The following is a 24918-nucleotide window of genomic DNA, read 5'->3' on the forward strand; positions in this document are numbered from 1 at the left end:
AAAACGATGTATTTTCGAAGGAAATGAAAGGTAACTGCATCCCTACCGTCTATATCAAACTTGAAACATCACCTTTAAATATCATGCCATTCAAAAAATCGACACGGTGAAATGCCAGAGATGAAGAAAACGGAATGTTCATGCATCGACATCAGTATGATCAGCGAGCTGCATGCCATGGTATCAGCTGATCAATACGATCATTATTATGTCGCTAGTAGTACAGCATTCATTGCAAACGATATCAACAGAGTTTAACATTGTTATTCAAATGTTTATATTTCAATAATAATTGTGTCTATAAATTTAATTTTCGATGGCTCCTTGAGAAGAGCTATTTTATTTCGGCGAAACGATAGCCCTGCGTACGATCACAGTCCCTCCACACTATAACCATACTAGAAGTCTTTTCTGTAAAAATATTTTAATGTGCAACATTTTGTCACATTCTGCATCCCATGTAAAACAATGCTGCTACAGGTATTTCAACTAGAGTGTGTGCCCATGTGAACCATCCATGTAATACGTGTGTGCTGTAGAGGGTAATTGATGTTCAAATGTACAAAACCAGAGACCAAGGAGTGAAATTGCAAAACTGATATGAGAACATTGCAACTATTTCTGTAAAGGCTACATCACATCATGTGAAGCTGTGAGATGGATGAAAAAATATTACATTCAAGATGAAATGCCAGCATGCATTTTTTTAATGAAAAAAGAGGTTTTGAACCAAAAAGGCTTTATTTTCAAACGCTCCTGTGTTAGTTTGAAAATATAAATTTATAAAGTTTACATAAAGGAAATAAAATTTCTAAAAGTTCTTAAAATCTGTGAAAAAATATCAGACAATCTCATTGCATCATTCTTGATTGATCCATTATTCATTTGCTCTGCTCCTCATCAGAATGAAGAGCTTGAAAATTTTCAGCATGAAACCTTTTGTACGTGTCATGGTTTTAGGGAGTGTCAGTGTTGGTAAATGATCTATTCTCAATGATTTCAACTCCTACCATACTCTGGCAATCCTGAGCATTGACAGTAATAGTAATGATTACAGTGTTAGGTATGTTTCACAAGATTGGCTGGAACGCATGTAAAATATCAAGGCAATTTTATACACCTGTTCTCATGACTTATTTATTTTGTCTGATAATTTGATGGAAATGAGAACCGTATAAAGTCCACTTCGATGTCAACAGATTTTTTCTTATGGAATTTGTATGTCGATGGTAAATCAAATCTCAGCTCTGCAACAACCTCCATATCAACTCCCCACTCCTTGGCTTTCTTGAAAATGTGCTGCAATGACAAAAAAAAATGACACTGATTGAATAATTTTGAAATACTCACACTGCAATGAAGATGTTATATATTACTCTGCCAAGGGTATTGGGGTGACCCTGCTTACAGTGGTTAAACACATAGAACAAGTCATCGTTGATGACACAGTCCCCGCTTGTCCATTTTGTTATAATCTTTGGTGTCTAGGTAGCTGTGGTCTAGGTAGCTGTGGAATGACATTGATGCAACGGGTGCATCAGGCCTGTGACTTGCATAATAAAGTAATCTGAGGAACGTTCAATAAAATTGACCCATCTCTGCCGGTAATGACCATTGAAGGAACTTTTGATTACATCACACATAACGATGCCCTCACTGCCTCTAGTGTCATGATGGCACATACTATACACATGGTTTGGTGGAATTTTAGAAATGTATGGGATCGGGTATGTTGTTGTAATCAGCCATTTCGGATCATATAATGAAACAAATTAATGTGCACAAGAATGCAGCCATATCACGTTTAAACAAAATCAGTCCATCGAAGGACAGTGACCTATGTTTATGTTTCAAAGACATAAAAAAATCACACCAAAATTGAAATCAAATGGCTGTCTATTGACCATATGGATCATAGAACAAAATTAGTAGACATGCATATGTATGCCATAGTACTTTATCTTTGTACCAAGTCTCAACAACATTGGATAAGGAATATTTGCATATGATTAAGCCTCAAAGACATGAAGAAATCCAAAATGACCATCTGGCAGCGAAATTGGGGAAAAATGACAATCTGGCAACCATATTGGAACATGTCACGAAGTACATTGACATGCATATATATGCCATAGAGCATGATCTTTGTGCCAAGTTTGGACAAATCAGTGTAACAGTGTAATGACCTTTGAATTAAGCTTCAAAGACATGCAAAATTCCAACAAAATGGCAGTTCTGCAGCCATATTGGCTCCTATCGCAAGGTTAATTGATACATGCATATGTATGCCATAGTGCTTTGCCTTTGTGCCATGTTTGAACAAAATCGGTTCAAGGATGTTTGAGTTATGGTTCAAAGACATGAAAAAATTGCAAACAAAATGGCCGCCTCACGCCCATATTGGATCGTATCGCAATATAATGCGACATGCATATGTAGGCCATAGTGTTATGCCTTTGTGCCAAGTTTGAACAGAATCTGTTCAAGGATGTCTGAGTTATGGTTCAAAGACATGAAAAATTGCAAACAAAATGGCCGCCTCACGCCCATATTGGATCAATTATCGCAATATAATTCGACATGCATATGTAGGCCATAGTGTTATGCCTTTGTGCCAAGTTTGAACAGAATCTGTTCAAGGATGTCTGAGTTATGGTTCAAAGACATGAAAAATTGCAAACAAAATGGCCGCCTCACGCCCATATTGGATCATATCGCAATATAATTCAACATGCATATGTAGGCCATAGTGTTATGCCTTTGTGCCAAGTTTGAACAGAATCTGTTCAAGGATGTCTGAGTTATGGTTCAAAGACATGAAAAATTGCAAACAAAATGGCCGCCTCACGCCCATATTGGATCGTATCGCAATATAATTCGACATGCATATGTAGGCCATAGTGTTATGCCTTTGTGCCAAGTTTGAACAGAATCGGTTCAAGGATGTTTGAGTTATGGTTCAAAGACATGAGAAATCGCAAAAATATGGCCACCTTGTGGCCATATTGGATCGTATCGCAAAATAAATCGATGTGCATCTGTAGGTCATAGTGCTATGCCTTTGTGCCAAGTTTGAACAGAATCGGTTCAAGGATGTTTGAGTTATGGTTCAAAGACACGAAAAATCGCAAACAAAATGGCCGCCTCACGCCCATATTGGATTGTATCGCAATATAATTCTACATGCATATGTAGGCCATAGTGTTATGCCTTTGTGCCAAGTTTGAACAGAATCGGTTCAAGGATGTTTGAGTTATGGTTCAAAGACATGAAAAATCGCAAAAATATGGCCACCTTGCGGCCATATTGAATCGTATCGCAAAATAAATCGATGTGCATCTGTAGGTCATAGTGCTATGCCTTTGTGCCAAGTTTGAACAAAATTGGTTCAGCAGTGTCTGAGAAACGGCTCCGGACGGACGGACGCACGGACGGACGGGACCCAATCTGTAAGTCCCCGCCGGACTTCGTCCGCGGGGACTAAAAATCCATGTATACCGTACATATTATACACCTTACAATACAAAAAGATGTAATATTATTGCACATATGCAATTACCTGTCTTGTTGATGTTTTATGTAATGAGTATACTGCTGTGGTTGCCATGTCCAAAGCTGTCCTTAGAAACTGCATATCTATACCTGTAAAGGAACATAGTTATAAACTTATTACATATTCAGTAATCAAATAGTCTGAGGGTTACTGCAGTACATGTAAAATCAATGGTCATCTACAACTCAGTGGGCAACCAATAGAAAGTGCACAATTTATTAATGTAACTATATAGAAGCCTGCATGGTATTCAATTCGCTTTCTTGATAAGAAACCATCCTTTCATTTTTTCCTTGAAAATGTTAAAAGAGTGTTACTTACTGAGCGATCAATGCTCAAAAAATCGGAAACATAGAATATTTCAATCATAAATGGAAAGCTGTTATATCATTATTATCACAGAGTGATTTACTGTAACCCTTTAGTTTTCCAGAGTCAGCTCTCTCAAAGAACACATACTTTACAAGACTAGGTTTTAGCTAGTCAGCCTTTGTTTTTTTTGGGTTTTTTTCAAAGTATTTGATTTCAAGAGGTTTGTTGTTGCCTCCTCTAGCCTTGCCATTTTTGTTCCTTTTTCCTGTCTTTCGTCTGCTTTGTTTCCTTTCTTTGCATAAGAAATTAAAAAAAATTAATTAAAAAAAAAATAGAAGCCTGCATGGATTGTCTCCCTTATATCAATTTCCCATTGATCAAAGGGCCAGATGTCTGTGATATTCCATCTGATTAAAATCAGCAGTAGAGATGGAAACATTCAAAATTTTCCTTGTTCTTTGCTAATGGTCTCACCGTATCTGATTTTAACCAGATTGTCTATGACTTTATCAGAATGCCAAAGACATGTCATTGATATGACGGGAATTTGAGTTTATGGATACTGGTAATATGGTAATATTCTTAGCAGCAAACGAAACAGAACAGAATGTATGAACATAACATGCTTGCTAAATAATGTATAGCCTCTAGAAGAAATCTATAACTTAGCTTTTCAAAATAATGAGGAATTTTTTTTGAATGAGTAAAAGAACACAGTGAGCTACATTATGTGTGAAAATTTATAAAATGACATTGACTGAACTTCAAACTGTCAGAAGATGAGGCACTCTGTGAAAGACTGCCATGTTATCAGAAAGGAGGAATGGGAGTAAACTTGTTCAGAGTATGGCTACACTAACCTTCATTATGCTTTGTTCCAAATGGAGGATTCATAATGACCGTGTCAAAGGATTTGTTCCACCTGCCCATTTCCATATTGCACAAGTCACACTGTATGAGGTCTAGGTTGGAGAGTTCAAATTCTTCCCTGTTTTGTTGGCAGATCTCCAGGGCATCTTCGTCGATATCAAAACCAACACACAGGCTATTGACGACAATATAGATCAATAGAGGTCATTTTATGCAATAAAGATTTGATGTGTAAGCTGCAATGAATGTGTAGAAAGTTTGAATCCGGAGCAACTAATTGTATTGAATATGTTACAATTTTTATGATCAGATCATTTTATGATACTGAATTAATAATCAAATCTGAACTCCTCTGTCAATTATGAACAAGAGGAAGCAATCTAAGTATTCCGTGTGACAAACAGAAAATGTACTGCCTGTCAGTTTGACATTGAGATGTCCATGGTATCATCATACAGTATACAGAGTTCAGTCAGGATCTCATATGATGGTATATAAATTTGAATCAATAAATTCAACAAAATATTTTTCTTGCGTTGACAAATAACTGATCAATAAGATGATATGAGTCTGACAACATTTGAGGCTGTTTGTAAAGTATGGTATAGAAACAGACTGCAATACAATTTATACCTTTTATTTATAAAAGACAATGCCAGGAAGTATATTTTATACACCTCAAGTTATTCGTGAATACTTTGAGCATTCATTTTGGCTGGTAGTAGAGGACACACAGCTTCAGTATGTTGTTGATCATTTGATGGGAAGAATTTTCCTTATGAATTGCCAAGCTGATCATTGTATAAGTTTTGATTCTCATGGAAGAAATGAGCCTAAATATTAAACACATTTGACATTCGAATGGCCTCTAGTCTCTAAATTGCGGATTTAAACAAAAGTGAGACATCAAAAATGTATTTTTGACTACTACTTTCAAATCAAATCCACAACATTCGCAGACATGCAAGGATTGTTAGATTGTGAATCTGAAAATATATCACTGAACTCAATTCTGTCTTGATGGAATATGATTATACAAGGCAAATATGATGGATGCGATAAATACCTTGCTTCTAGCATGAGACTCCCTATGCTCAGAACACCACAGCCACACCCCAAATCACCTACAAGTTTTCCTTCGATGTCATTATACTTGTGTCTATTGTGGTAGCATACAGGCTGAGGAAAATTTCACAAAGAAATGTGAGAAACTACATTGTAATAAACATAATACTGAAAGACACATATGACACTCATATTTACAAAAAAGGATATATATATTATATTATATATATATATATATATAATATATATATATATATATATATATATATTATATATATTATATATTTATTATTGCTCCTTATTCTGATTTATATATTTGTGTGTATGTATATATATATATATATATATATATATATATATATATATATATATATATATTATATGTGTGTGTGTGTGTGTGCGTGTGTGTGTGTGTGTGTGCGCGTGTGTGTGTTACTAAAAATGCTATGTTATACTCTCATTGACATCTATGATAGCAATCTTTAAATGTTTATTGTAAAGTTTTGTAAAAGGATCACACTATCACTTTTACTTTAATCGTGGCACTGAAATTTAATTAAAGATGACCCTTGTCACATCTTATTCATCTTTATAGAAAATACAAAAACAATAATAAACAACTGCCCCTCATCCTCTCTCCCTGCCACACATTACAGTTGAAATCATAACAAACCATCCAGTGCATCCAAAAGATTGTTTATATCCTACCTGCGATGTGTGGCCTGGTTGCATACTGTTCCCAAAGTATTTTGGTTGTCAAAAGTATCAACTTGCTGCAGACAACTTTCTAGTTCTTTCAATTTCATTGCCGTGTAATACAGTCGAGGACCTAAATACAATGCAAGAGCACGCTTTCCCTGCTTTGCAATCGAAAGCGGAACTCTCCTACAAAAGCACACTTTTGATGAATGAATAAATGAAGCCATACAAATTCATTTGCCTTTGCCCACGAAAATATTTCCAGTCTTCGAGTTCGTCAAGTGATTTACACATCTTATAATTGATTAATATCACCTAAAATTTTCTTTCTGAAAGCAAATTATGAAAAAGGAAATAATAGACATCTTATTATGAAATTCATTCTACTAGAAATAGACAGAGAGGTAAACAATATTTGTCGAAAATATGTACTTCAAATAAGAGCGTACCGTCAGACTTGTTTTCCAAATGGCGACAACTCGGTCGGCTGCGGCAAATTCGGTCGTTGCAGACAGTAACCCACACCGTGTGCATGCCGTTCAGATCAGTCCCGGCGAAATTGGAAGACCAATGAACCTTCAGAGAATAGGCCAGAGGAAAGCACAAGTGAAAAGTTATCCAAGGACGAAGAAATTAGAAAAGCTAGGAGTGTACTCGTCCTGCAAGGTCGGCCATTTTCTTTGTCCTTGAATAATTAGCTTGGCTTGGTTGTAAAGTGGGCACTTGCGGTTCACAAGATCGTCAATATTTCAATTTTCTCGTAAACAGTGTTATTGTCATAGTTTTCAATTTATGAAACACAAAATTTGGCATTCACTTCATCCGTCACAAACATTTCGTTAGCATAGAAACACCCACCTGGACACTCGGTGAGAAGTGCATGCAGACCAGTTCATATATGCAAAATAAAACTGAGCAGTTGGGAGTGACTACTTTCTTTGTCGTTTTTTGTGGCAAGAATTAAACGGTCGGAGTGGAGGCAAGGGACCTTTGTAGAATCACGGAGCTACCAAAAGAGCATATTGGTGCCAACGGAAACGATCCAAATTTATTATTTATATTAATTTAATTAATTATTAAAAATTGTTTTATTAACTTTTACCATAAACCATACGAATCACTTGATTGCTAAACGAAACTTTCTGCCATATTTTATTAGTCCCCACGGACACCGTCCGGGGGGACTTATAGGTTTGGTCATGTCCGTGCGTGCGTCCGTGCGTGCGTGCGTGCGTGCGTGCGTGCGTGCGTCCGTCCGTTCACGCAGATATCTCTGAGATGCCTGGAGCGATTTCATTCAAACTTGGTACAAGGATTACTTCATATGTCATAGATATGCACGTCAATTTGTTTTGTGATACGATCCAATATGGCCGCCAGGCGGCCATTTTATTACGATTTTTTCATGTACAGAGCCATAACTCAGGCATGTTTTGACCGATTTTATTCAGAGTTGGTACAAGGACATTGACCAATGTCATAGATATGCACGTCAATTTGTTTTGTGATACGATCCAATATGGCCGCCGGGCGGCCATTTTATTACGATTTTTTCATGTACAGAGCCATTACTCAGGCACGTTTCAACCGATTTTATTCAAAGTTGGTACAAGCTTATTGACAAATGTCATAGCTGTGCACGGCAATTTGTTTTGTGATACGATCCAAAATGGCCGTTGTGCGGCCATTTTATTACGATTTTTTCATGTACAGAGCCATAACTCAGGCATATCTCAACTGATTTTATTTAAAGTTGGTACAAGGACATTGACCTATGTCATACATATGCACGTTAATCTGTTTTGTGATACGATCCAATATGGCCGCCAGGCGGCCATTTTATTACGATTTTTTCATGTACAGAGCCATTTCTCAGGCATATCCGCATGTTTCGACCAATTTTATTCAAAGTTGGTACAAGGACATCAACCAATGTTTGTTTTGTGATGCGATCCAATATGGCCACTGTGCGACCATTTTGTTACGATTTTTTTCATGTCCTGAACCATAACTCAGACATGTATCAAGCGAATTCATTCAAAAGTATTTTTTATCACAGACCTAATGAAGAGGACTCTATCCTCTCTGAGGACCTGTAATCAAAATACCCTTAACAAGTGGGGACTGTGTCATCAACGATGACTTGTTTAGGTAAATAATGCCCTCCAGGATGTCCAGTATAGTATACACTCCACACATTTATAGGCATCATTTTACAAGTGGTACAGCCACAAACTGATGATGTCAAATCGCCAAACACAAAACACAGACGTCCTGTAATTATGGCACTGTGTATTGTGTACGGTGATTTGACGTCTTCACGTTGTGGCTATATCACTTGTAAAATGATGCCTGTTAGAGTTCTAATTTGTATGAAGATTTGTCAGATCCATACATTTTTATTCATTCATGAGGAAGCTCATTCAATAACATTTGTGCAGCAAGTATGTTTGAAGAATTTTATTGTCACAAGAACAAAAAATTGAGAGAAAACAAAATATTTTACAAAGATTTTCAGTCCTGCCATTCTGAAACCGGCCTCTCTGCAATTACTCCAACTAACCTATTTATAAGCCGCTAAATTTCATCAGAAATAGCTCATGTTAATGGTAAATCCGCTAATATTAGACAAAAATTAATTACTTCATTGTAGAGATATTGTTATACAATTAAATCAGGTAGCCTGTACAAAATTTGGTGGAGTAACAACAGCTGGGAGATAATGTTCATTAGTGTTGTGAAATAGCCACTGTCATTTTTGAGTGACAATCCATATGGTACAGAGTAACGGCACTATTATTTGACAATAACAGTATTATCAAATTGATTAAATATCATATAGCAACGATACCTGAACTCCTGCTTCACATCACTCATGATGATCACCATTGCTGCCATTATTTCAAAATTGAAATGAAGAGGAAGGGTACCTTGTACATGTATTGCAGGTGATATGATGCTCATGATAATAAAACTCTATAAGGTAAACTAGAAATAGTGCACACACCACTATATCTGTTGACTTGCCCTCACTCAGGTAGCAGTGTTGGTACCTGTTTCATGATAATATGTATTCAAGTAAATCAGATGAGGTTTCATTTGTAAATAATTTGAATCATTCAATTTTTAAGAGAGCTTTTCATAGCAGTCCATCACATATTATACTGACATGAATATTAAAGATGTACTGGTATTCTTGAAATGTTTCACAGGCTGAGGAATCATGCAAATGCAATGGATGGAAGAATCCAAACCCTCCGCCTAACACGCAACCAGCCAGACTTGACATTGCCACACCATTAGCCAGTCTAACTGACCCATGTAGAAGCTGTAATCATCAACTGGGTAAGGTCATCAGAGATTATAATGCAGAGAAAGTTATACCTGTCTTAACTGAATACCTCTTTCATTCGGTGAAATATTGTTAGACAGGCAATCAAACAGCCAAATGACATACACAATGGTGTTGCAACATATTATTGTACCAATTAATATCTTTCTTGTTTATTTTGATAACTGGTGTTCAGAGACGTTTGGCTTGTAATGGTAAGGTCACGTTGCCCCATGATCTGCAAAAGGTTGTGTAGGGCACAGGAGCAGAAATTTCTTCAACCACAACATCTCAGAAATAATGTTTGTTTGGGGACACACTGCCAAGGAGTTACCTGCAACTTTGACATGGTTGTCACAACATTTATCAGGTATCTCATGGAAACCATTACTTTCTTTCACAGCTGCCCATGTCTCTCACCTGGAAAACACACCAGAAGAGGAGATAAATAGGCTGCTAGGAATTGTTGTTGATGTGGAGAATTTATTCTTGTGTGTACACAAAGAAGAAGACGCTGATACAAAGCAGGTGTATTTTTATTTGTTCAAGGTATGTTCTGTGTTTTGATAATTCTTTTCTATCAGTTATTTACCACTATATTTTTTCTCTGATTTTAAGGTCACTTTTGTTCATGTAATCACTCTACCCAACAGTTTCTCTCAATTAGTGAAAGGAATCCTGCAATGGATGATACACCATGGTATTGATTAGATTGTACCCTGGAAAGAAGAAACAAAAAAATTATGGAAAAAAACTGGAAACTTTAATTAATACAATTCATTTTGAGCCAGGGTTTATTTATACAGTTATGAATCTGTGCTTTGCAATAAAGTTAAAAATGTATACCTATACCATTATTCTCTTTTCATTAAGATAAAGTATTTTCTCCAAGTATGTTTATTATGATTTTTCTGTATTGAGACTCTATGTGAAAATCACATGTGTATATCTGATGTTTGATAGATGCATGCAGTATCTTATTTGCTCTCTTTTGCTGTGTCTTCCAGTTACTCAGAAAATGCATATTACAACAGAGTAAACCTTCAGTTGAGGGACCCCTAGGAAGTCCTCCATTTGAAAAGCCCAGTATTGCCAAGGTAAGAGTCTCTCTCATTGTTGAACCCTTTTGAGTTGCCTTGTCAGAATGTTGCTGTTTGAACATCTTTATAGTTCTTAAAGTAGGAAGGGTACAAGTAGAACCCAGGGTCATCTCCTCAGCAGTCATTTGTGAAATATCTGCCTTTTTCATTTCATTAATTTTTGATGATAAGAGAGATGTTTACCTGAGGTAGAGTGCATTGAGTATATTTCAAAAATACATGTGTTCAGTGTGTTTCTCCAAATACACATAAGAAATTAACTAATTTTCATACAAATATTATTCTATTTTCCTGGGGCAAAATTAAATTACCACCAACTCATATTATATGAAAGCGTGAATAATTGGTAATGCTTAATAGTATACCGGTAGATAAAATTTTCCTCAGAGTGACCTTAACACAACAATGTCATGTTTAAAGCTTGAGTATAAAGGACTTAATTCACAAGTTTTGAATGAGTAAATATCATTTTTCTTTGCCACTTTTTCAAATACAAGTAAATTCATGCACTCTTCTGAAGAGAGAAAATGTCATCCACATGCATACTGCAACACCAGTATCTCTGTATCATAGAATACATGGTTACTTACGTATGCAATAGTAAATCTCTCAACTCATGATCCAACTCTGAGTTTTGCATTTCTCATGGGTTCTACTTTTGGGAGGATAATCTGTAGTATACTTCAAAAAATATCCTTGATCAGTGTATTTCTTCAAACATTCTAATAATGGAACAGGGAGGATAGGAAAACTATACAGAGAATATTATCAGTAGTGAAAAATTCAAGCACAATGACAAAAGCAGTCTGTATTGTGGTCAATAGTTACACTCTAAAACCCATGTCATAAACTCTCAACATTGTCATTTAACACTAGGGAGTGACAAATTTTGTGCTGTACAAATTTGGACACTTGCCACAGAAGGAATGGCAGACCATGTACGACCTAGCCAAGATGTTTCTGCATTGCTTGAATCACTGGAAATTAGAAACACCAACAGTGAGAAAACAGAGGTCCCAGTCCGATGATGTGTCACAGTACAAAGTCAACTACACAAGGTAGTGTGAAAAACCACTGTATTTATTGCGTCTGATGACAAATATCCTGATAGGTGTTTACTAACATCATTTGGACTTTGTCGTGATAGATTGCTGTCGTGAAAGTAACGTGAAGACATGTAGGCTTTCCCATCAAAAGTAGTTTGTTTAATTTCAGACAATCTTTTATCATAGCATTCATTTCCAATGGCTGTAGATAAACAGTTCCCATAACTGACCCTAAAGGCACATAGTATGATTATATCGTATTCAAGGCTAAAGTGTTCAGGAATTCATTCACAAGTTTTGAATGAGTAAGTGTCATTTTGCTTTGCCAGTATTTTACAATGCCAGTAAATTCACCTATTGTTCTGAAGAGAAAATGTCATCTGTGCGTGCATACTGCAACACCAGTATCTCTGTATCATAGAATACATGGTTACTTACGTATGCAATAGTAAATCTCTCAACTCATGATCCAACTCTGAGTTTTGCATTTCTCATGGGTTCTACTTTTGGGAGGACAATCTGTAGAGTTCATCGAATATACTTCAAAAAATATCCGTGCTCACAATATTAGATTGCATTGAGTATACTTCAAAAACATCTGTGTTCTCAATCTGTTGAGTGCTTTGAGTGTACTTCAAAAACAAAACCTATCTATGCTCACAATCTGTTGAGCTCATTGAGTATACTTCAAAAAATATCAGTTCTTGATGTGTTTTGTATGAACATACTATACTTATATAGAACAGAGAGGATAGCATGACATCTGCTAGTCCAAACCAGAATGTTCACCTGCATGTACTTATGCCTGGGAATGTTCTTTTCAGCTGTATTTATTAGAGCTGCTGTTTGCCATGGGTTTTACCGCCCATGGCATCTCCCAAAATACATGTACATACAAATCAGGCTCAAAACTCTTAAAACTCGAAAATGCAATTCTTAATGTTTCATAATTAACATTCATCCATATTCAGACTATTGATGGGCATTGTTCAGCCTGTAGGTTTGTCAAAAGATGAGCATACTTTCAACTCAATAAAACCTGGCTTCTACTCTTGAATAAATAGTACACATTTTTTGATTCCTTTTGAATCTCAAGTCACATGGTGGCAGTATGAAAAAACTCATGTGTACAAACACATTTGGGAATACAAATACGTTTATTTGTATAAGCGTTTGCTGGCATGGTTTTGTTTGTACCGTCTCTTTCCTACAAATTTTGGGTTTAGCCCATGGTGAAGTGTCATTCCTTTAGAGAAAGAGAATGTAAATTCTGCATCTTTATTCTTTACTCCCTGTAGATGGTTGTGTTACTGCCACGTGCCAGCATTCTGTGACAGCCTGCAGAGGTACGACACCACCATGATATTTGGCAGAACCCTCCTACGATCAGTATTCACAGTGATGAGAAGGCAACTACTTGACAAGTTCCGGTCAGAGAAAGACAAGATGCCTCCGGAAAAGAGAACATTAGTCCTCACTCATTTCCCACGGTGAGAGTCAGAGATAAATGTCTTCAGGAAGTCATTAACTGAGGAGTCATGTCATTATCCTGAATTCTAAAATGCATGAGCCTTTGTGTGGCATGTTTAATTTCCTAGTATGAATACACTGAACAACAGGAATGACGGCCATCACTCAGTGCATACTATTATTGCTGTGCATGCTTTGTGCAAAATTCAGTTCTTCAACTAATGTTAATTAAAAATCTGTGCATACCTGAAATTATCACTGCCCCATCATACATGTCCACAAATTTCCTCTGTCTTTTATTCACTGTATGCAAACCTTTGATTCAAATATGTCATTTGTCTAAGGTACTTGTAAACTGATCATGCTCATTGCCTCTTTTTATCGCGTATTGTTTGTGTGAATTCTTGAAAAACAATCTGATGTCTCAAAAATTTATTTTTTTCAGTATATTCACTGAATCTTGTATTTTCTCTGTTGTGGAACATTGTTAAAATTGTAGTTCTTTTGCCATATCCAAGACTTGAAATAGTTTTAGCTGATGCTGAATTTCAAATTCTTTCCAGATTCCTGTCCATGTTAGAAGAAGAGGTGTGTACGGTTCGTCATCTCCAATATGGGATCCTGAATTTTCTCACATTCCAGCCAATATGCCATTATCTTCACCAACTCCAGAAGCTCGTAAGTTTCTAAGTGGTCATATAAAGCTATAAAAAACATATATCATTGCTTTTTTTGACAGTTAGGCATCGGTCAGTTATATCATTTCAAAATTTTTAGGGAATGGAAACGGTTTTTGAAGCATGAAGACGTAACAACATTTTACATGCTGTCACACTGTAAAGATGAACATGTAGATGTCAGAGTCTACTTAATGTATGGACACTGAGATTTACAGATATGACTTGGCGTGGTGTCTTATACATTACTGATAGCACTGAGTGTACAGAGACTGCATAGTTTTAACCTATCATGTAAATCAGTGGGGGAAAAAAGACATTCTAACTTCTTTTGTCAACAAGAAAAATACAACCACTGATGTATCAGAGAGTATATGGAGATGAGTATATGAGGAAACTGTATTTGATGTATGATATCACTATAAAAAATTGGCAAAGTACTGCTTAAGCTTTGACCAACTAGAGTTGAAATTCCAATCTTGGACATTGCAGCAAGTACTCCAACAACTGCAAACAGTACACCGTCACTAGGTCGTATAAACATCACCACTGCCACGTCTACGTCTTCAGCAAGTGGAGATAACCTCACATCTTTCAATCTGAGTCCAAGTCTCATCAATTCTAAGAGAGGTGGCAAGCTTGGACCCCTCTCTCCACTGCAAGCGGAACCAGGTAAGTGTAGTACAAGACCTTGGGCGTGTGAAGGGGATTGGGGTGGAACTGGATGTGTTAGGTCACTGTTCACCGTCATGAACCTCTTTACAGGTCTAAGTGTGCTCAAATCCTGTGTCAGATCAAGTGATACCCTTTGGTGTAACCCTGCTGTTAGTGTTGGAAAGGGGTAAACCAGATTTTCTACAGCAATAGTTTTCCTTATAAAGGTAGAATTCACCCGGGGACAGATATTCAGACTCTCAGTTCTTTACAATACTTTTCTGATCTATCCCTTTAAGCTTTAGGATTAAATAAAATTTCACTGTCATATTTTTGTGAAAAATGTCATTTTCCCTAAGAGTTAACACAGGATGGTGGCCATTTTTGAATTTCAAATATTGGTATTAACATAAAGTAATTTGTTTCTCTGGTACCAAAATTTGCACAGTGACCCTGATTTTCATTCTTGATTTGAAAGAGATGGTTGAAAGTTTCCATGAGGAAAGTTTGAAGAAAAGTTCAGGTCTGTCACTTTCGAGGCATCCTTAATGTGATAGTGCATACTGCAACACCAGTATCTCTGTATAATAGAATACATGGTTACTTACGTATGCAATAGTAAATCTCTCAACTCATGATCCAACTCTGAGTTTTGCATTTCTCATGGGTTCTACTTTTGAGCGAACATACCAACCTTTGTGTACAAATGTTGTTTGTAATACATGCATCACACAATCTTCCAATTACTGTGTCTAGAGCATGATATCAGTATAAGTGAATCAGGTTTGTGCAAAGAAAAGCACCCACCTATAATGGTATGTGAACAGCTGTAGATGCAAGCAGAATCAACCACTTTCACCTTGTGGACCTTGTTGCTATTCTATGCCTGTGCAGGGGAGAAGAGAAAACTTGAGGGTCCACAAAGTATTGAAGATGCTAAGAGACAGAAGATAGAGGGCGACATACCACTGGAGACTGTCAGTGAAGTCCTATCAACAATCACCGACCCATCAGCCATGCTTGGACCAGAGGTATGTGTCACCATACTTATCTCTGTGTAATTGAAATTTTTGTCTTCCATCAAAATATTTGCAGTTTATTCATAAACCACCTGAGAACACTTTTGCATACTTACAAGAATGTAGCACCAGATGATGAATAAATTGTATGATCTATAAGAAACTATTGTTACCAGTTACTTCAGTGTAAGAAATCTGGAAAGGACACATTAGTCTTCAACTTTCAAATAATTGATACCAGGAATTTTTATGGACCCTAATGTTTTGTCAATTCAGATAAGATTATTGAACTCGTACCATTTCCTCAGTCCACAGTCTTCTGTTCCATTCTCGAGTTAGAGTAACTCAATTTTCAATGATTCTAGGTTTGAGATATGTTGAGGATTTTAAATCTCCGACACATATTGCAAAAATTGAGAGATTGTGGAATTTACCAGAAATATTTTTACTTGTTGCAGAGTAACCTTTTCACAGCTAATGCAGCGCGTGACGAGACAGCAAGGATGGAGGAAAAGAGGGGCGTTATTGAATTTCATGTCATCGGCAACTCATTAACTCGTAAACCATCAAAGGAGACCTTGGTGTGGTTAGTTGGACTGCAGAATGTGTTCTCTCATCAGCTGCCCAGGATGCCAAAGGAGTACATCACAAGACTTGTTTTTGACCCGTGAGTATAAACAATTGTATATTCTTCATACTTGAAAGCTGAACCATAGGCTACTCATATTTCCACTGAATCCGGGCAGCTCTTCAGTGACTCTTTTGTTTTTTCAAACACAAGTGGTTGTGACTTTGTGCATCCGTCTAGCACCAGCATTGATCTTCCAATTCCACCATTGTTTCATGTTGTTATGGATCTTTATTCATGTTTCCTTGTGAATTATTGGTGGCTAATAATGAATGCTGTATATATTTTAATTACTGTGTACATCTAGAAATCCAACTTTCTTAGTCAACAACAGTACTTACAGATCTCTTACATTCACATTTCGATTGTGTACTTCTGATTCTACTTGCACTGCAAGCAACACAATAGCAGTTTTTGAAATGTTTGATTGACAGAAAACATAAGACACTGGCATTGGTGAAGGACAACAGGGTGATTGGCGGTGTTTGCTTCCGTATGTTTCCAACACAAGGATTCACTGAAATTGTCTTCTGTGCTGTCACATCAAATGAACAGGTCAAGGTAAGGAACAGCCATGTGTGAGCATGCCTTTCTTGTACCTGACTTTTACCATACTGATCACATTCATGAGGGATATTGCTGCAAAACAGCTGTTATGGCAGGTATTTGTATTTTCCTTTGGTTGAAGTATTTTTTTATCGATAGTAGTTTGTTAAAGGTGCTTGCAGACCTATAATTGAATTCCTGTAGCTGCTGCTAGTATCTTTGTGCAACAGAACTTTCTGCAACACAAACTCCATTGACTGGCTAATTTTGATCACTGCCAGCTTTTGAACTGATTAATGCATCGTCATGGAAGTCACTCTGAATTTTGTGCCATTGAGGAAAATACTGCCCTCATTGGTGGCTTCTACAGACAGCTATGCCTGTTTGTATGATTTGGTGATGTTTGTACCCTGCCCAGCTACCACAAAATGTCACAGAGATCTATCTGTCAATATGCATTTTGATTCCAGCAAACAACTTATCTTTCAAAAACATTCCCATCAATTCCAAGCTAGTGAAACAACACTGCTTGTCTCAAAAATTGCGGCCCAACTTTTGAAAAAAAGAACTACCTCTTTTGTTCAAGTGGGTGTTCATTTCTAATCCCTTGACCAATGATCTCACTCTGTTTCAATTCAAGATTTGATTATTATTTTGCACAGGGTTATGGCACACACTTGATGAACCATCTCAAAGATTACCATATCAAACACGGTGTCTACCACTTGCTGACTTTTGCAGATGAGTACGCCATTGGCTACTTCAAGAAACAGGTATTCATTTTACTTTGGACTCTGAGATGTTTTTCCCTTTGTAAAGTTTTCAGTGTTGAATACAGAGTGCCTTGCATGAGGAAAGAAAGTTTTGCATTGTAAACCATTGAGAATACTGTCCTACAATGTAATCCCTTTGATTTCAGTAATATCACTGTTCAGAGAGAAATGGTTTACATTACAAGCCTCAGCACCCAGCCAGTTATCATATCTTGTGTGAACTATTCCAAAACACATTCTGCACTAGGCATGTCATCAGCTATCATATAAAATTTTTACTGTCTGCCAAAAGGTATTCTCTCCCTGAGCTTTATACAGACATTATCACATTGCTCAAGCTCTTCTTTAACCTGCAAAAACCAAACTTAACTCTTTTCTTTGTATGTTCAAGTTGTGAAAACAGCAAGCAGGCAATGAAACAAACCATGTGGTGAAGTAAAGAAAGATTGCTGTTATAATTGCAAAACGCCACACACTTCCTGTGTGAACAGTTCGTGTACACTCTAAATTAGAAGACATTTAAAATATATCCCATAAACCCCCATGTGACTAAAATAAACCAATCGCCGTGTCGATAATGTCATGCGGAACACCGCTGCCAACGTTTAGACGTACGTCTTTGGTCTGACACATGCGCATATCGCGACTGCTCAACTCTGCCTATCGAGGAAAACAAAGTTCTTGCCATTGACGGGCCGAAGACACTTTCACATGGTCTTCCAGACGTTTTTAGCTGAGGACTCACAATTGATGTAACCATCGGATAGCCAGTCATTTCATGTCTTCGTCCATGGTCCGGACCGTGCTTCGTCGTTCCGGCCGTTGATGATCGACATCATGTCGATGATCTATGATTGCATCAATTCCTCCAGCAAAAAATGAAAGATGTCTCTCGCATTACTATGCACACCCACCCCCACCCCCCTTCTCAGAGCAGCAGATCATGGAGAGCGCCCTCAAGTGACAAATCTTTGCATCTAACTCCTCCCAAAAAGACAGATGCTTTCCAAGCTTGTGCTTTGCATTTAATTTGTATAATATATGTGTGCATTTTGTTGCAGGGGTTTTCCAAAGACATCAAGTTGCCCAAGTCAACATACATGGGATACATCAAAGACTATGAAGGCGCCACCCTGATGGGATGTCAGATCAATCCCAGAATTCCATACACAGAATTCTCTCACATCATCAGAAAACAGAAAGAGGTTAGGATGATATGTTATGACTTCAGTAGGAGAGTTAGTTCCTTTTTCGGAAATTTGTAGTTGGTAAAGAGTGTAGAAATTAAAACTTTACCACTTTCATTTGATTGATATGACTGCTTATCACATTCAATCTCTTTGATATCCATATACATCTAGATTAATTCTAATTGTTAATTAATAGATGGTTGTAAACTTTGTTGAATTAAAAGTTTTCATATTTTCAAATGGATAAAAAAGAGCCCATTAAGTGTATTAGAAAACCAAGCATGTTGACAGCAATCTTATCAACATTTTGTGGGGTGTTGTAATATTTGCAAACCAGGTTGGTTCCTCCACAGATGTCAGATGATGCCACTGAGAAGAGTAAACTGCAGATTCAAATCATTACTACCAGCTTTGCAGGAAAAAGACAGAGGCATCTTTGCTCTCACAACTCTGTATTCAGTCGACAAATATGTCAGCAATATGGAATTTGATCTGTTCTATGGTCAAGCCATCTGTTTAATCAGGAGGTTTATTTTTTCCATTTTTGATGTTGTGTAGATTGTGAAGAAATTGACGGATAGGAAACAGGAACAGATCCGTAAAGTACATGCAGGACTGACATGTTTCAAGGAAGGACTCCGATGTATCCCCATTGAAAACATACCTGGCATAAGTGAGTATGAACAAGTGATATCAGATAACCAGCTAAATTCAGCACTTGTTAACATATTAAAAAAATGTTCGAAATGAAATCTTTCCTTGTGATCCAGGATGAATTTGCAAAATAGTTGATCCAAAACTTTTATAGTTTGTTAGGGTCAATTAAAGAAATACTCACTGTTTGTGTCTCTTGGACAAATGTCTGAATAACTAATTTCATCAGCCCAAACTGACAAATGGTATGTATTTGTAATGTTAGTCAATCAGTAATCAGTGAATCATGTCAAGAAGAGTGCCTCATAGTTCAAATTGAAAATCTGATTTTCATTAACTCTTCATTTTCAGTAGAAAATCTGTTACACCATGATTGCAGCAGATCGTTTCCAACCAAAACAGATCACACTCTGTGATTGTTTTAGACCTACATCAGTTTCCCATCTTTAAAAGCAATTCAGCAGGAAGTTGTGAAAGAACATCATCAGTAAACAGTAGAAGACATTCCTTTTCATAGTGCAGTATGTTTATGTTGGCCCTTACCTAATGAAACCCCATATTTCAAATGGCACAGGTAAACCTTTGAGAACACCCCTGGTTTTCAATTACATATTGACATACAACTGTCCTTGTTGTGAGATACAGGAGTACTGGGAATAAGCCACTGATGGTCTTCTTTATTTGCTACACAGGGGATCTGGATGGAGACCAAGCAAAGAGAGAGGCAAAGGTGCAAACCTGACTGAAGATCAACTTTACAGTGCTTTCAAAACCATACTGACACAAGTCAGGGTGAGAATAATTCTTGTATTTTCAGACTTACTGCCATTCTACCCCAATCTGAGCCCATGGCATTTTCATAGTACAGCTAAGTCACATTCAAAACATTTGCACGACGTAAAGAAATTTCAATGCAACAACATATTGCATGTAGAAGTATGAACAGGCATTTGATGGACATCATGTGTATCTAGATATCTTGACATCAAGAGAAACGAAACACCTACATGAAAAATTTGTCTACAGGTATGATAAACCCAACCATGTAAACTGAATGTATGTCGGGAAGTTCATTTTTAAAAGCATTTTAAAGCTACAAGTTTGAGCCAATGTATACCACAGTTGAATGGGCACGTTCTGTTAATTGTCTGTGTTTGAACTCTATACAGAGAGGGTGTATTAGTAACAGTGTTAGTATAACAGTTCTGAAGATAAACCATTAGTGAGGACAGCAAATTGCCAGTCTTCAGAATTCAAATCTGCTCACTGTCGTGTAATAATTTCTCTCATGTCTGCAAACACACAACAACTGAACAGAATAATGTGTCAAATACTGTTTGCTGTTATTTTGTCCAATATCTGACACCGAAATCTTGATTTTTCAGAGCCATGCCAGTGCTTGGCCCTTCCTGCGACCAGTAGAGAAGTCTGAGCACCAGATTACTATGATCATATCAAGTATCCTATGGGTGAGTAGCATCGTACAAACACTACATTATCTATCTATATGTTGTACAACTGTCTGGTTATAGTGGGAAATTTTGTGACAGCTAAACAAAATAAATATCCTTAAGGTAGTATGCACCTCGAAAGTGAAAGACTTCAACTTTTGCTCTAACTTTCCTCAAGGAATCTTTCAATCATTCTCTTTCAAAATCAAGAATAAAAATAGGGGGTCACCGTGCAAATTTTGGTACTAGAGAAACAAATACCCAAGATTTACCCATATTAGAAATTCAAAATGGCCGCCATCCCTGTGTTAACTCTATGAAGAAAAATAGAAATTTTCGAATTTCGAAAAACTAAGCCGGTGAAAAGTTTTCTTTCACCAAGAGCTTTAAAATGAACCCCCACATGTGGTATATCAGAAGAGAATTGTAAAAGTTTGAGAGTCTGAATGTCTGTCCCCGAGGTGCGTTCTACCTTAAAGCTAATTACCGATATGTGAACATAGCTTGTTTCCATTTACGTGACACAAGTTACAAGAGGTCCTATGAAACAAAGTTCCTCACATTGGTTGAATATGGCAGTTTAAGGACAAAAGAGTTACAATCATTAGTTAAGTGTGCTAAAGAACTTGAATTTTTCATCCGCAGATCTGAAGACCATGGCAGAAAGAATGAAGAGTAGATACTACGTCTCCAAGAAGCTGTTTATCGCTGACATGCAGAGAATCTTCAGTAACTGCAGAGCATACAATGATCCTGACACAGAGTACTGTAAGTGTGCTAACACCTTAGAGAGGTTCTTCTTCAACAAACTGAAGGAAACTGGACTCACTGACAAGTAGACGTGGAAGATAGCCTGGATTGTAGCTGGACACCTTGGTTCTACAAATCCCAGAACTGCGACTAGTCTTGTGCTCTGGAGAAGAGACTCAATCGGAATGAAAGGATTATTGTGTGTACAGTATTCGCGAGGAATGCTGTGAACTCAACAAGAAAGCCATGATAAATTGTCAACACATTGTGATTTGTTCACAGATTTTCTGTAGTACTTTGTGAACCTGTTCATTCCCATGCCTTGTAGACAGGTCCACAATCACCACTGATAACAATGGCTTTGGTTGGGTGAAACCATGGTTGTGAAAGGATTAACTATCATTTCATAAAATAACAGGAAGGTTCAGTTCACAAGCAATCATTGCCATTGCATCACATTCTGAATGCCACCACACACAAATACACGGTTACCGCTTACATTTCAAAGTTGAATGGCATGGGCCTGAACAGTGATTTTCAAAGTTGGCAGAGCCACAAAATGACCAGTGTTGGTTTTCTAGAAAGACAGCTGGAGAAACTCATAAACTATGTACGTTAGTTGACCTGACTGATGCCTTGTAAACTTTATACTGCAGATGGGAGAGTTTTTCATTAAAAATGAAATGGCATTTTTGTCGTCAAGTAGATCGTGGTGTTACTTGAGTGGCTTCTAATGTCATGAAAATGAATGTTGTCCAATAGAAAGGTGACTACATTGTCTGTTGATAATTTCATGTGCCATTATACTTCAAATAATTGTATTGTATGCATAGGCAACAACCAGGTTTACATTCATGATAGTTAGAGATATATTGATACATGCATAGTTTTTTCTGCATTGATAATCCATGTTTTTTATTTCAATTTGAAGGCCCGTTAGACTGAAATATTTTCAAAAACACTAACATATTTGCAATGTAAGAAGAATGTACAGTTTATTTTCATTTGAATATGTCCTCTTAAAAGGACAGAATCAGGATTCTTAACATCACATATTTCTAGAAAACATCAAAATATTTTGTCAAAGTCTTACTTGCTAGTTTATCAAATACTCTCAAAATGTCATTGGAGAAGAATACATGCGCCCTCTATGGTCAGTTCGCTGCTAGGGATTTGAAATGATCTCCAGAATATGACCAATATTTTCATTGTAAATTTTATGTGCTAAGCCATAGACCCTGTAGAAAACTCAATGGTCTTTGGTTAAGCTAAGGGCTGATGCTTGGAATTCAAATGATCCTTTGTTTTAAATATGTTTAACTCCTAATCTGTCTGTTAAAGCCTTAGGCAGGCTTGTATGTCAGAAATAACACACAGTGATTTTACCAGAACACTTACATGGAATCATCAAATGAGGAAAAGACGTATGGAAAATAGACTAGTTTCTTGCTTGCAATGTATTTTAAAATGGTGCTTGAGATTTGAGTTCAATTACTGTGGAGGGTGATCCACTACAAGCTAAGACAGAGTAATGAACCATCAACAGCAATTTTTGTTACAGAAATGATAATAAATATTCATGTATATTTTGTGTTCATAACTGTCAGTCAGCATAGCTCAATTCAAGCATTGAAATACAAACTTGTAGGCCATGGGGAGTTTTTGTAGAGAGCCAAGCCTAACTGCGAGACTATTTATGTTGTAACTCATCAATTTTACCAGTACATTTGGCCACACGTGTATTTTTGGTATCATGTGCAATACTTATATCTTTCAAGAGAAAAAAATAAATACAAAAGTCCATTTTTTTTGTAGCTTTTGCCATATTCATTTGAAAACATTTATTTATTTGTAATGTTTAACATCTTTGTCTTAAAAAATAAACAAAACATTGATGAAAGGTATGAAATTAATGCTGTTTTGTTTTGAATTTGTTCATTTTCGCTCATCAAAACATACACTCACCTACCTATACACAGAGACTCTAGTTGCTGCTGCAAACTTCCATGCATGAAGGTTGAGTTTGGTTGAGTCAAGGAACAAGTTACAGCAATTCTGACTCTATATACTCAATTGCATTTGGATACCATATTTGAAAGGTTTTTTTTGTTGGGTAAATGAGACATGTGCCTGGAAAATGAAAGACTTTAACTTTGCTCAAACTTTCCACAAGGAAACTTCAAGCATTCTCTTTCAAAATCAAGAATGAAAAGTCAGGTGTCCCCGTGCTAAGTTTGGTACAAGAGAAACACATTACCTTTAATTTACTGAGATACTGATATGTGAAATTCAAAATAGTTGTCATCCCTGTATTAATCTATGGGTAAACGCTACGTGTTTAACTTTCACCGAACAAAAATGATGGAAACAGTAATCTAAGAGCTTCGAAATTAGCTCCCCTAAGCCATAGACCAGAAGGCAGGTGTAGAAAATTTGAAGTCTGAATATCTGTGCTCAAGGGACATTCTACTTAGATTGGAGCCCTAAGCAATGCTACCCACATGTGCATTTGCTACCCAGGTCCACATGCAGTCCGTCATTTACTGTCTTTGGGGTTTCACAGCTATGAAACCACAGCCAGTCACGTGACGTCATTTGATATAACCTGACCCACTTTTACCTTCGACTCCAGAAGCAATCAAAGCAATGGGAAGGCTTATATCTCTGTATACATGTACCATACTCACAATAGATCTCTTATACAAAATACAAAATAAAAATCTTACATGCAGTCACTTTGATTACTGTCATGCATCAAAAATGGAACCGCTTAAATCAAAACATGTATGAAAAGAGTTACAAAGTTTTGGAAAGGGTCTCCAGCATTTAAATGTATAAAATAGTCTAAAAGTTTATATTCGATCAAATCTCTTGAAGCACAGGCATTCGACTCATGCAAGCAACCGTCACTGATGCAACCAGTAATAATTACTGGTTGCATCGGTGACGGTTTGCTTGCACTGAGTCGAATGCCCGTGTCTTGAACTACATCAATTTTATTGCAGCATTTTATTCGGTCATTCTGATGAGACTTATTTGTCTTTAATCCTCGTGTACAGAACCGGTAGATTTTTCTGCGGAGAAACAAATGTCGTTGAAGTACAACGAGGTTCGATGGACAAACTTATCC

The 24918-nt window shown here is 36.8% G+C and overlaps 2 protein-coding genes across 2 annotated transcripts; one reads left to right on the forward strand and one right to left on the reverse strand.

The window, feature by feature from the left end:
• Nucleotides 1-722: 722 nt before the first annotated feature.
• LOC139140013 (rRNA N(6)-adenosine-methyltransferase METTL5-like) lies at nucleotides 723-6749 on the reverse strand. The gene is given in 7 exon segments (XM_070709001.1): nucleotides 723-1299; nucleotides 3560-3642; nucleotides 4726-4910; nucleotides 5802-5906; nucleotides 5908-5914; nucleotides 6509-6552; nucleotides 6554-6749. Coding segments are annotated over 7 exon segments (759 nt in total). The 5' UTR covers nucleotides 6727-6749; the 3' UTR covers nucleotides 723-1137.
• A 218-nt stretch (nucleotides 6750-6967) lies between these two features.
• On the forward strand, nucleotides 6968-23701 carry LOC139140495 (histone acetyltransferase KAT2A-like). Its single transcript, XM_070709799.1, is given in 19 exon segments — nucleotides 6968-7165; nucleotides 9712-9844; nucleotides 10234-10379; nucleotides 10838-10927; nucleotides 11807-11988; nucleotides 13275-13466; nucleotides 14010-14034; nucleotides 14037-14124; nucleotides 14616-14795; nucleotides 15672-15808; nucleotides 16255-16463; nucleotides 16859-16985; nucleotides 17633-17743; nucleotides 18805-18948; nucleotides 19492-19610; nucleotides 20280-20379; nucleotides 20973-21018; nucleotides 21021-21056; nucleotides 21684-23701. Coding segments are annotated over 19 exon segments (2457 nt in total). The 3' UTR covers nucleotides 21878-23701.
• The last annotated feature ends 1217 nt before the right edge of the window (nucleotides 23702-24918 follow it).

Source organism: Ptychodera flava, chromosome 9, assembly GCF_041260155.1.
Source record: "Ptychodera flava strain L36383 chromosome 9, AS_Pfla_20210202, whole genome shotgun sequence".
Lineage (NCBI taxonomy): Eukaryota > Metazoa > Hemichordata > Enteropneusta > Ptychoderidae > Ptychodera > Ptychodera flava.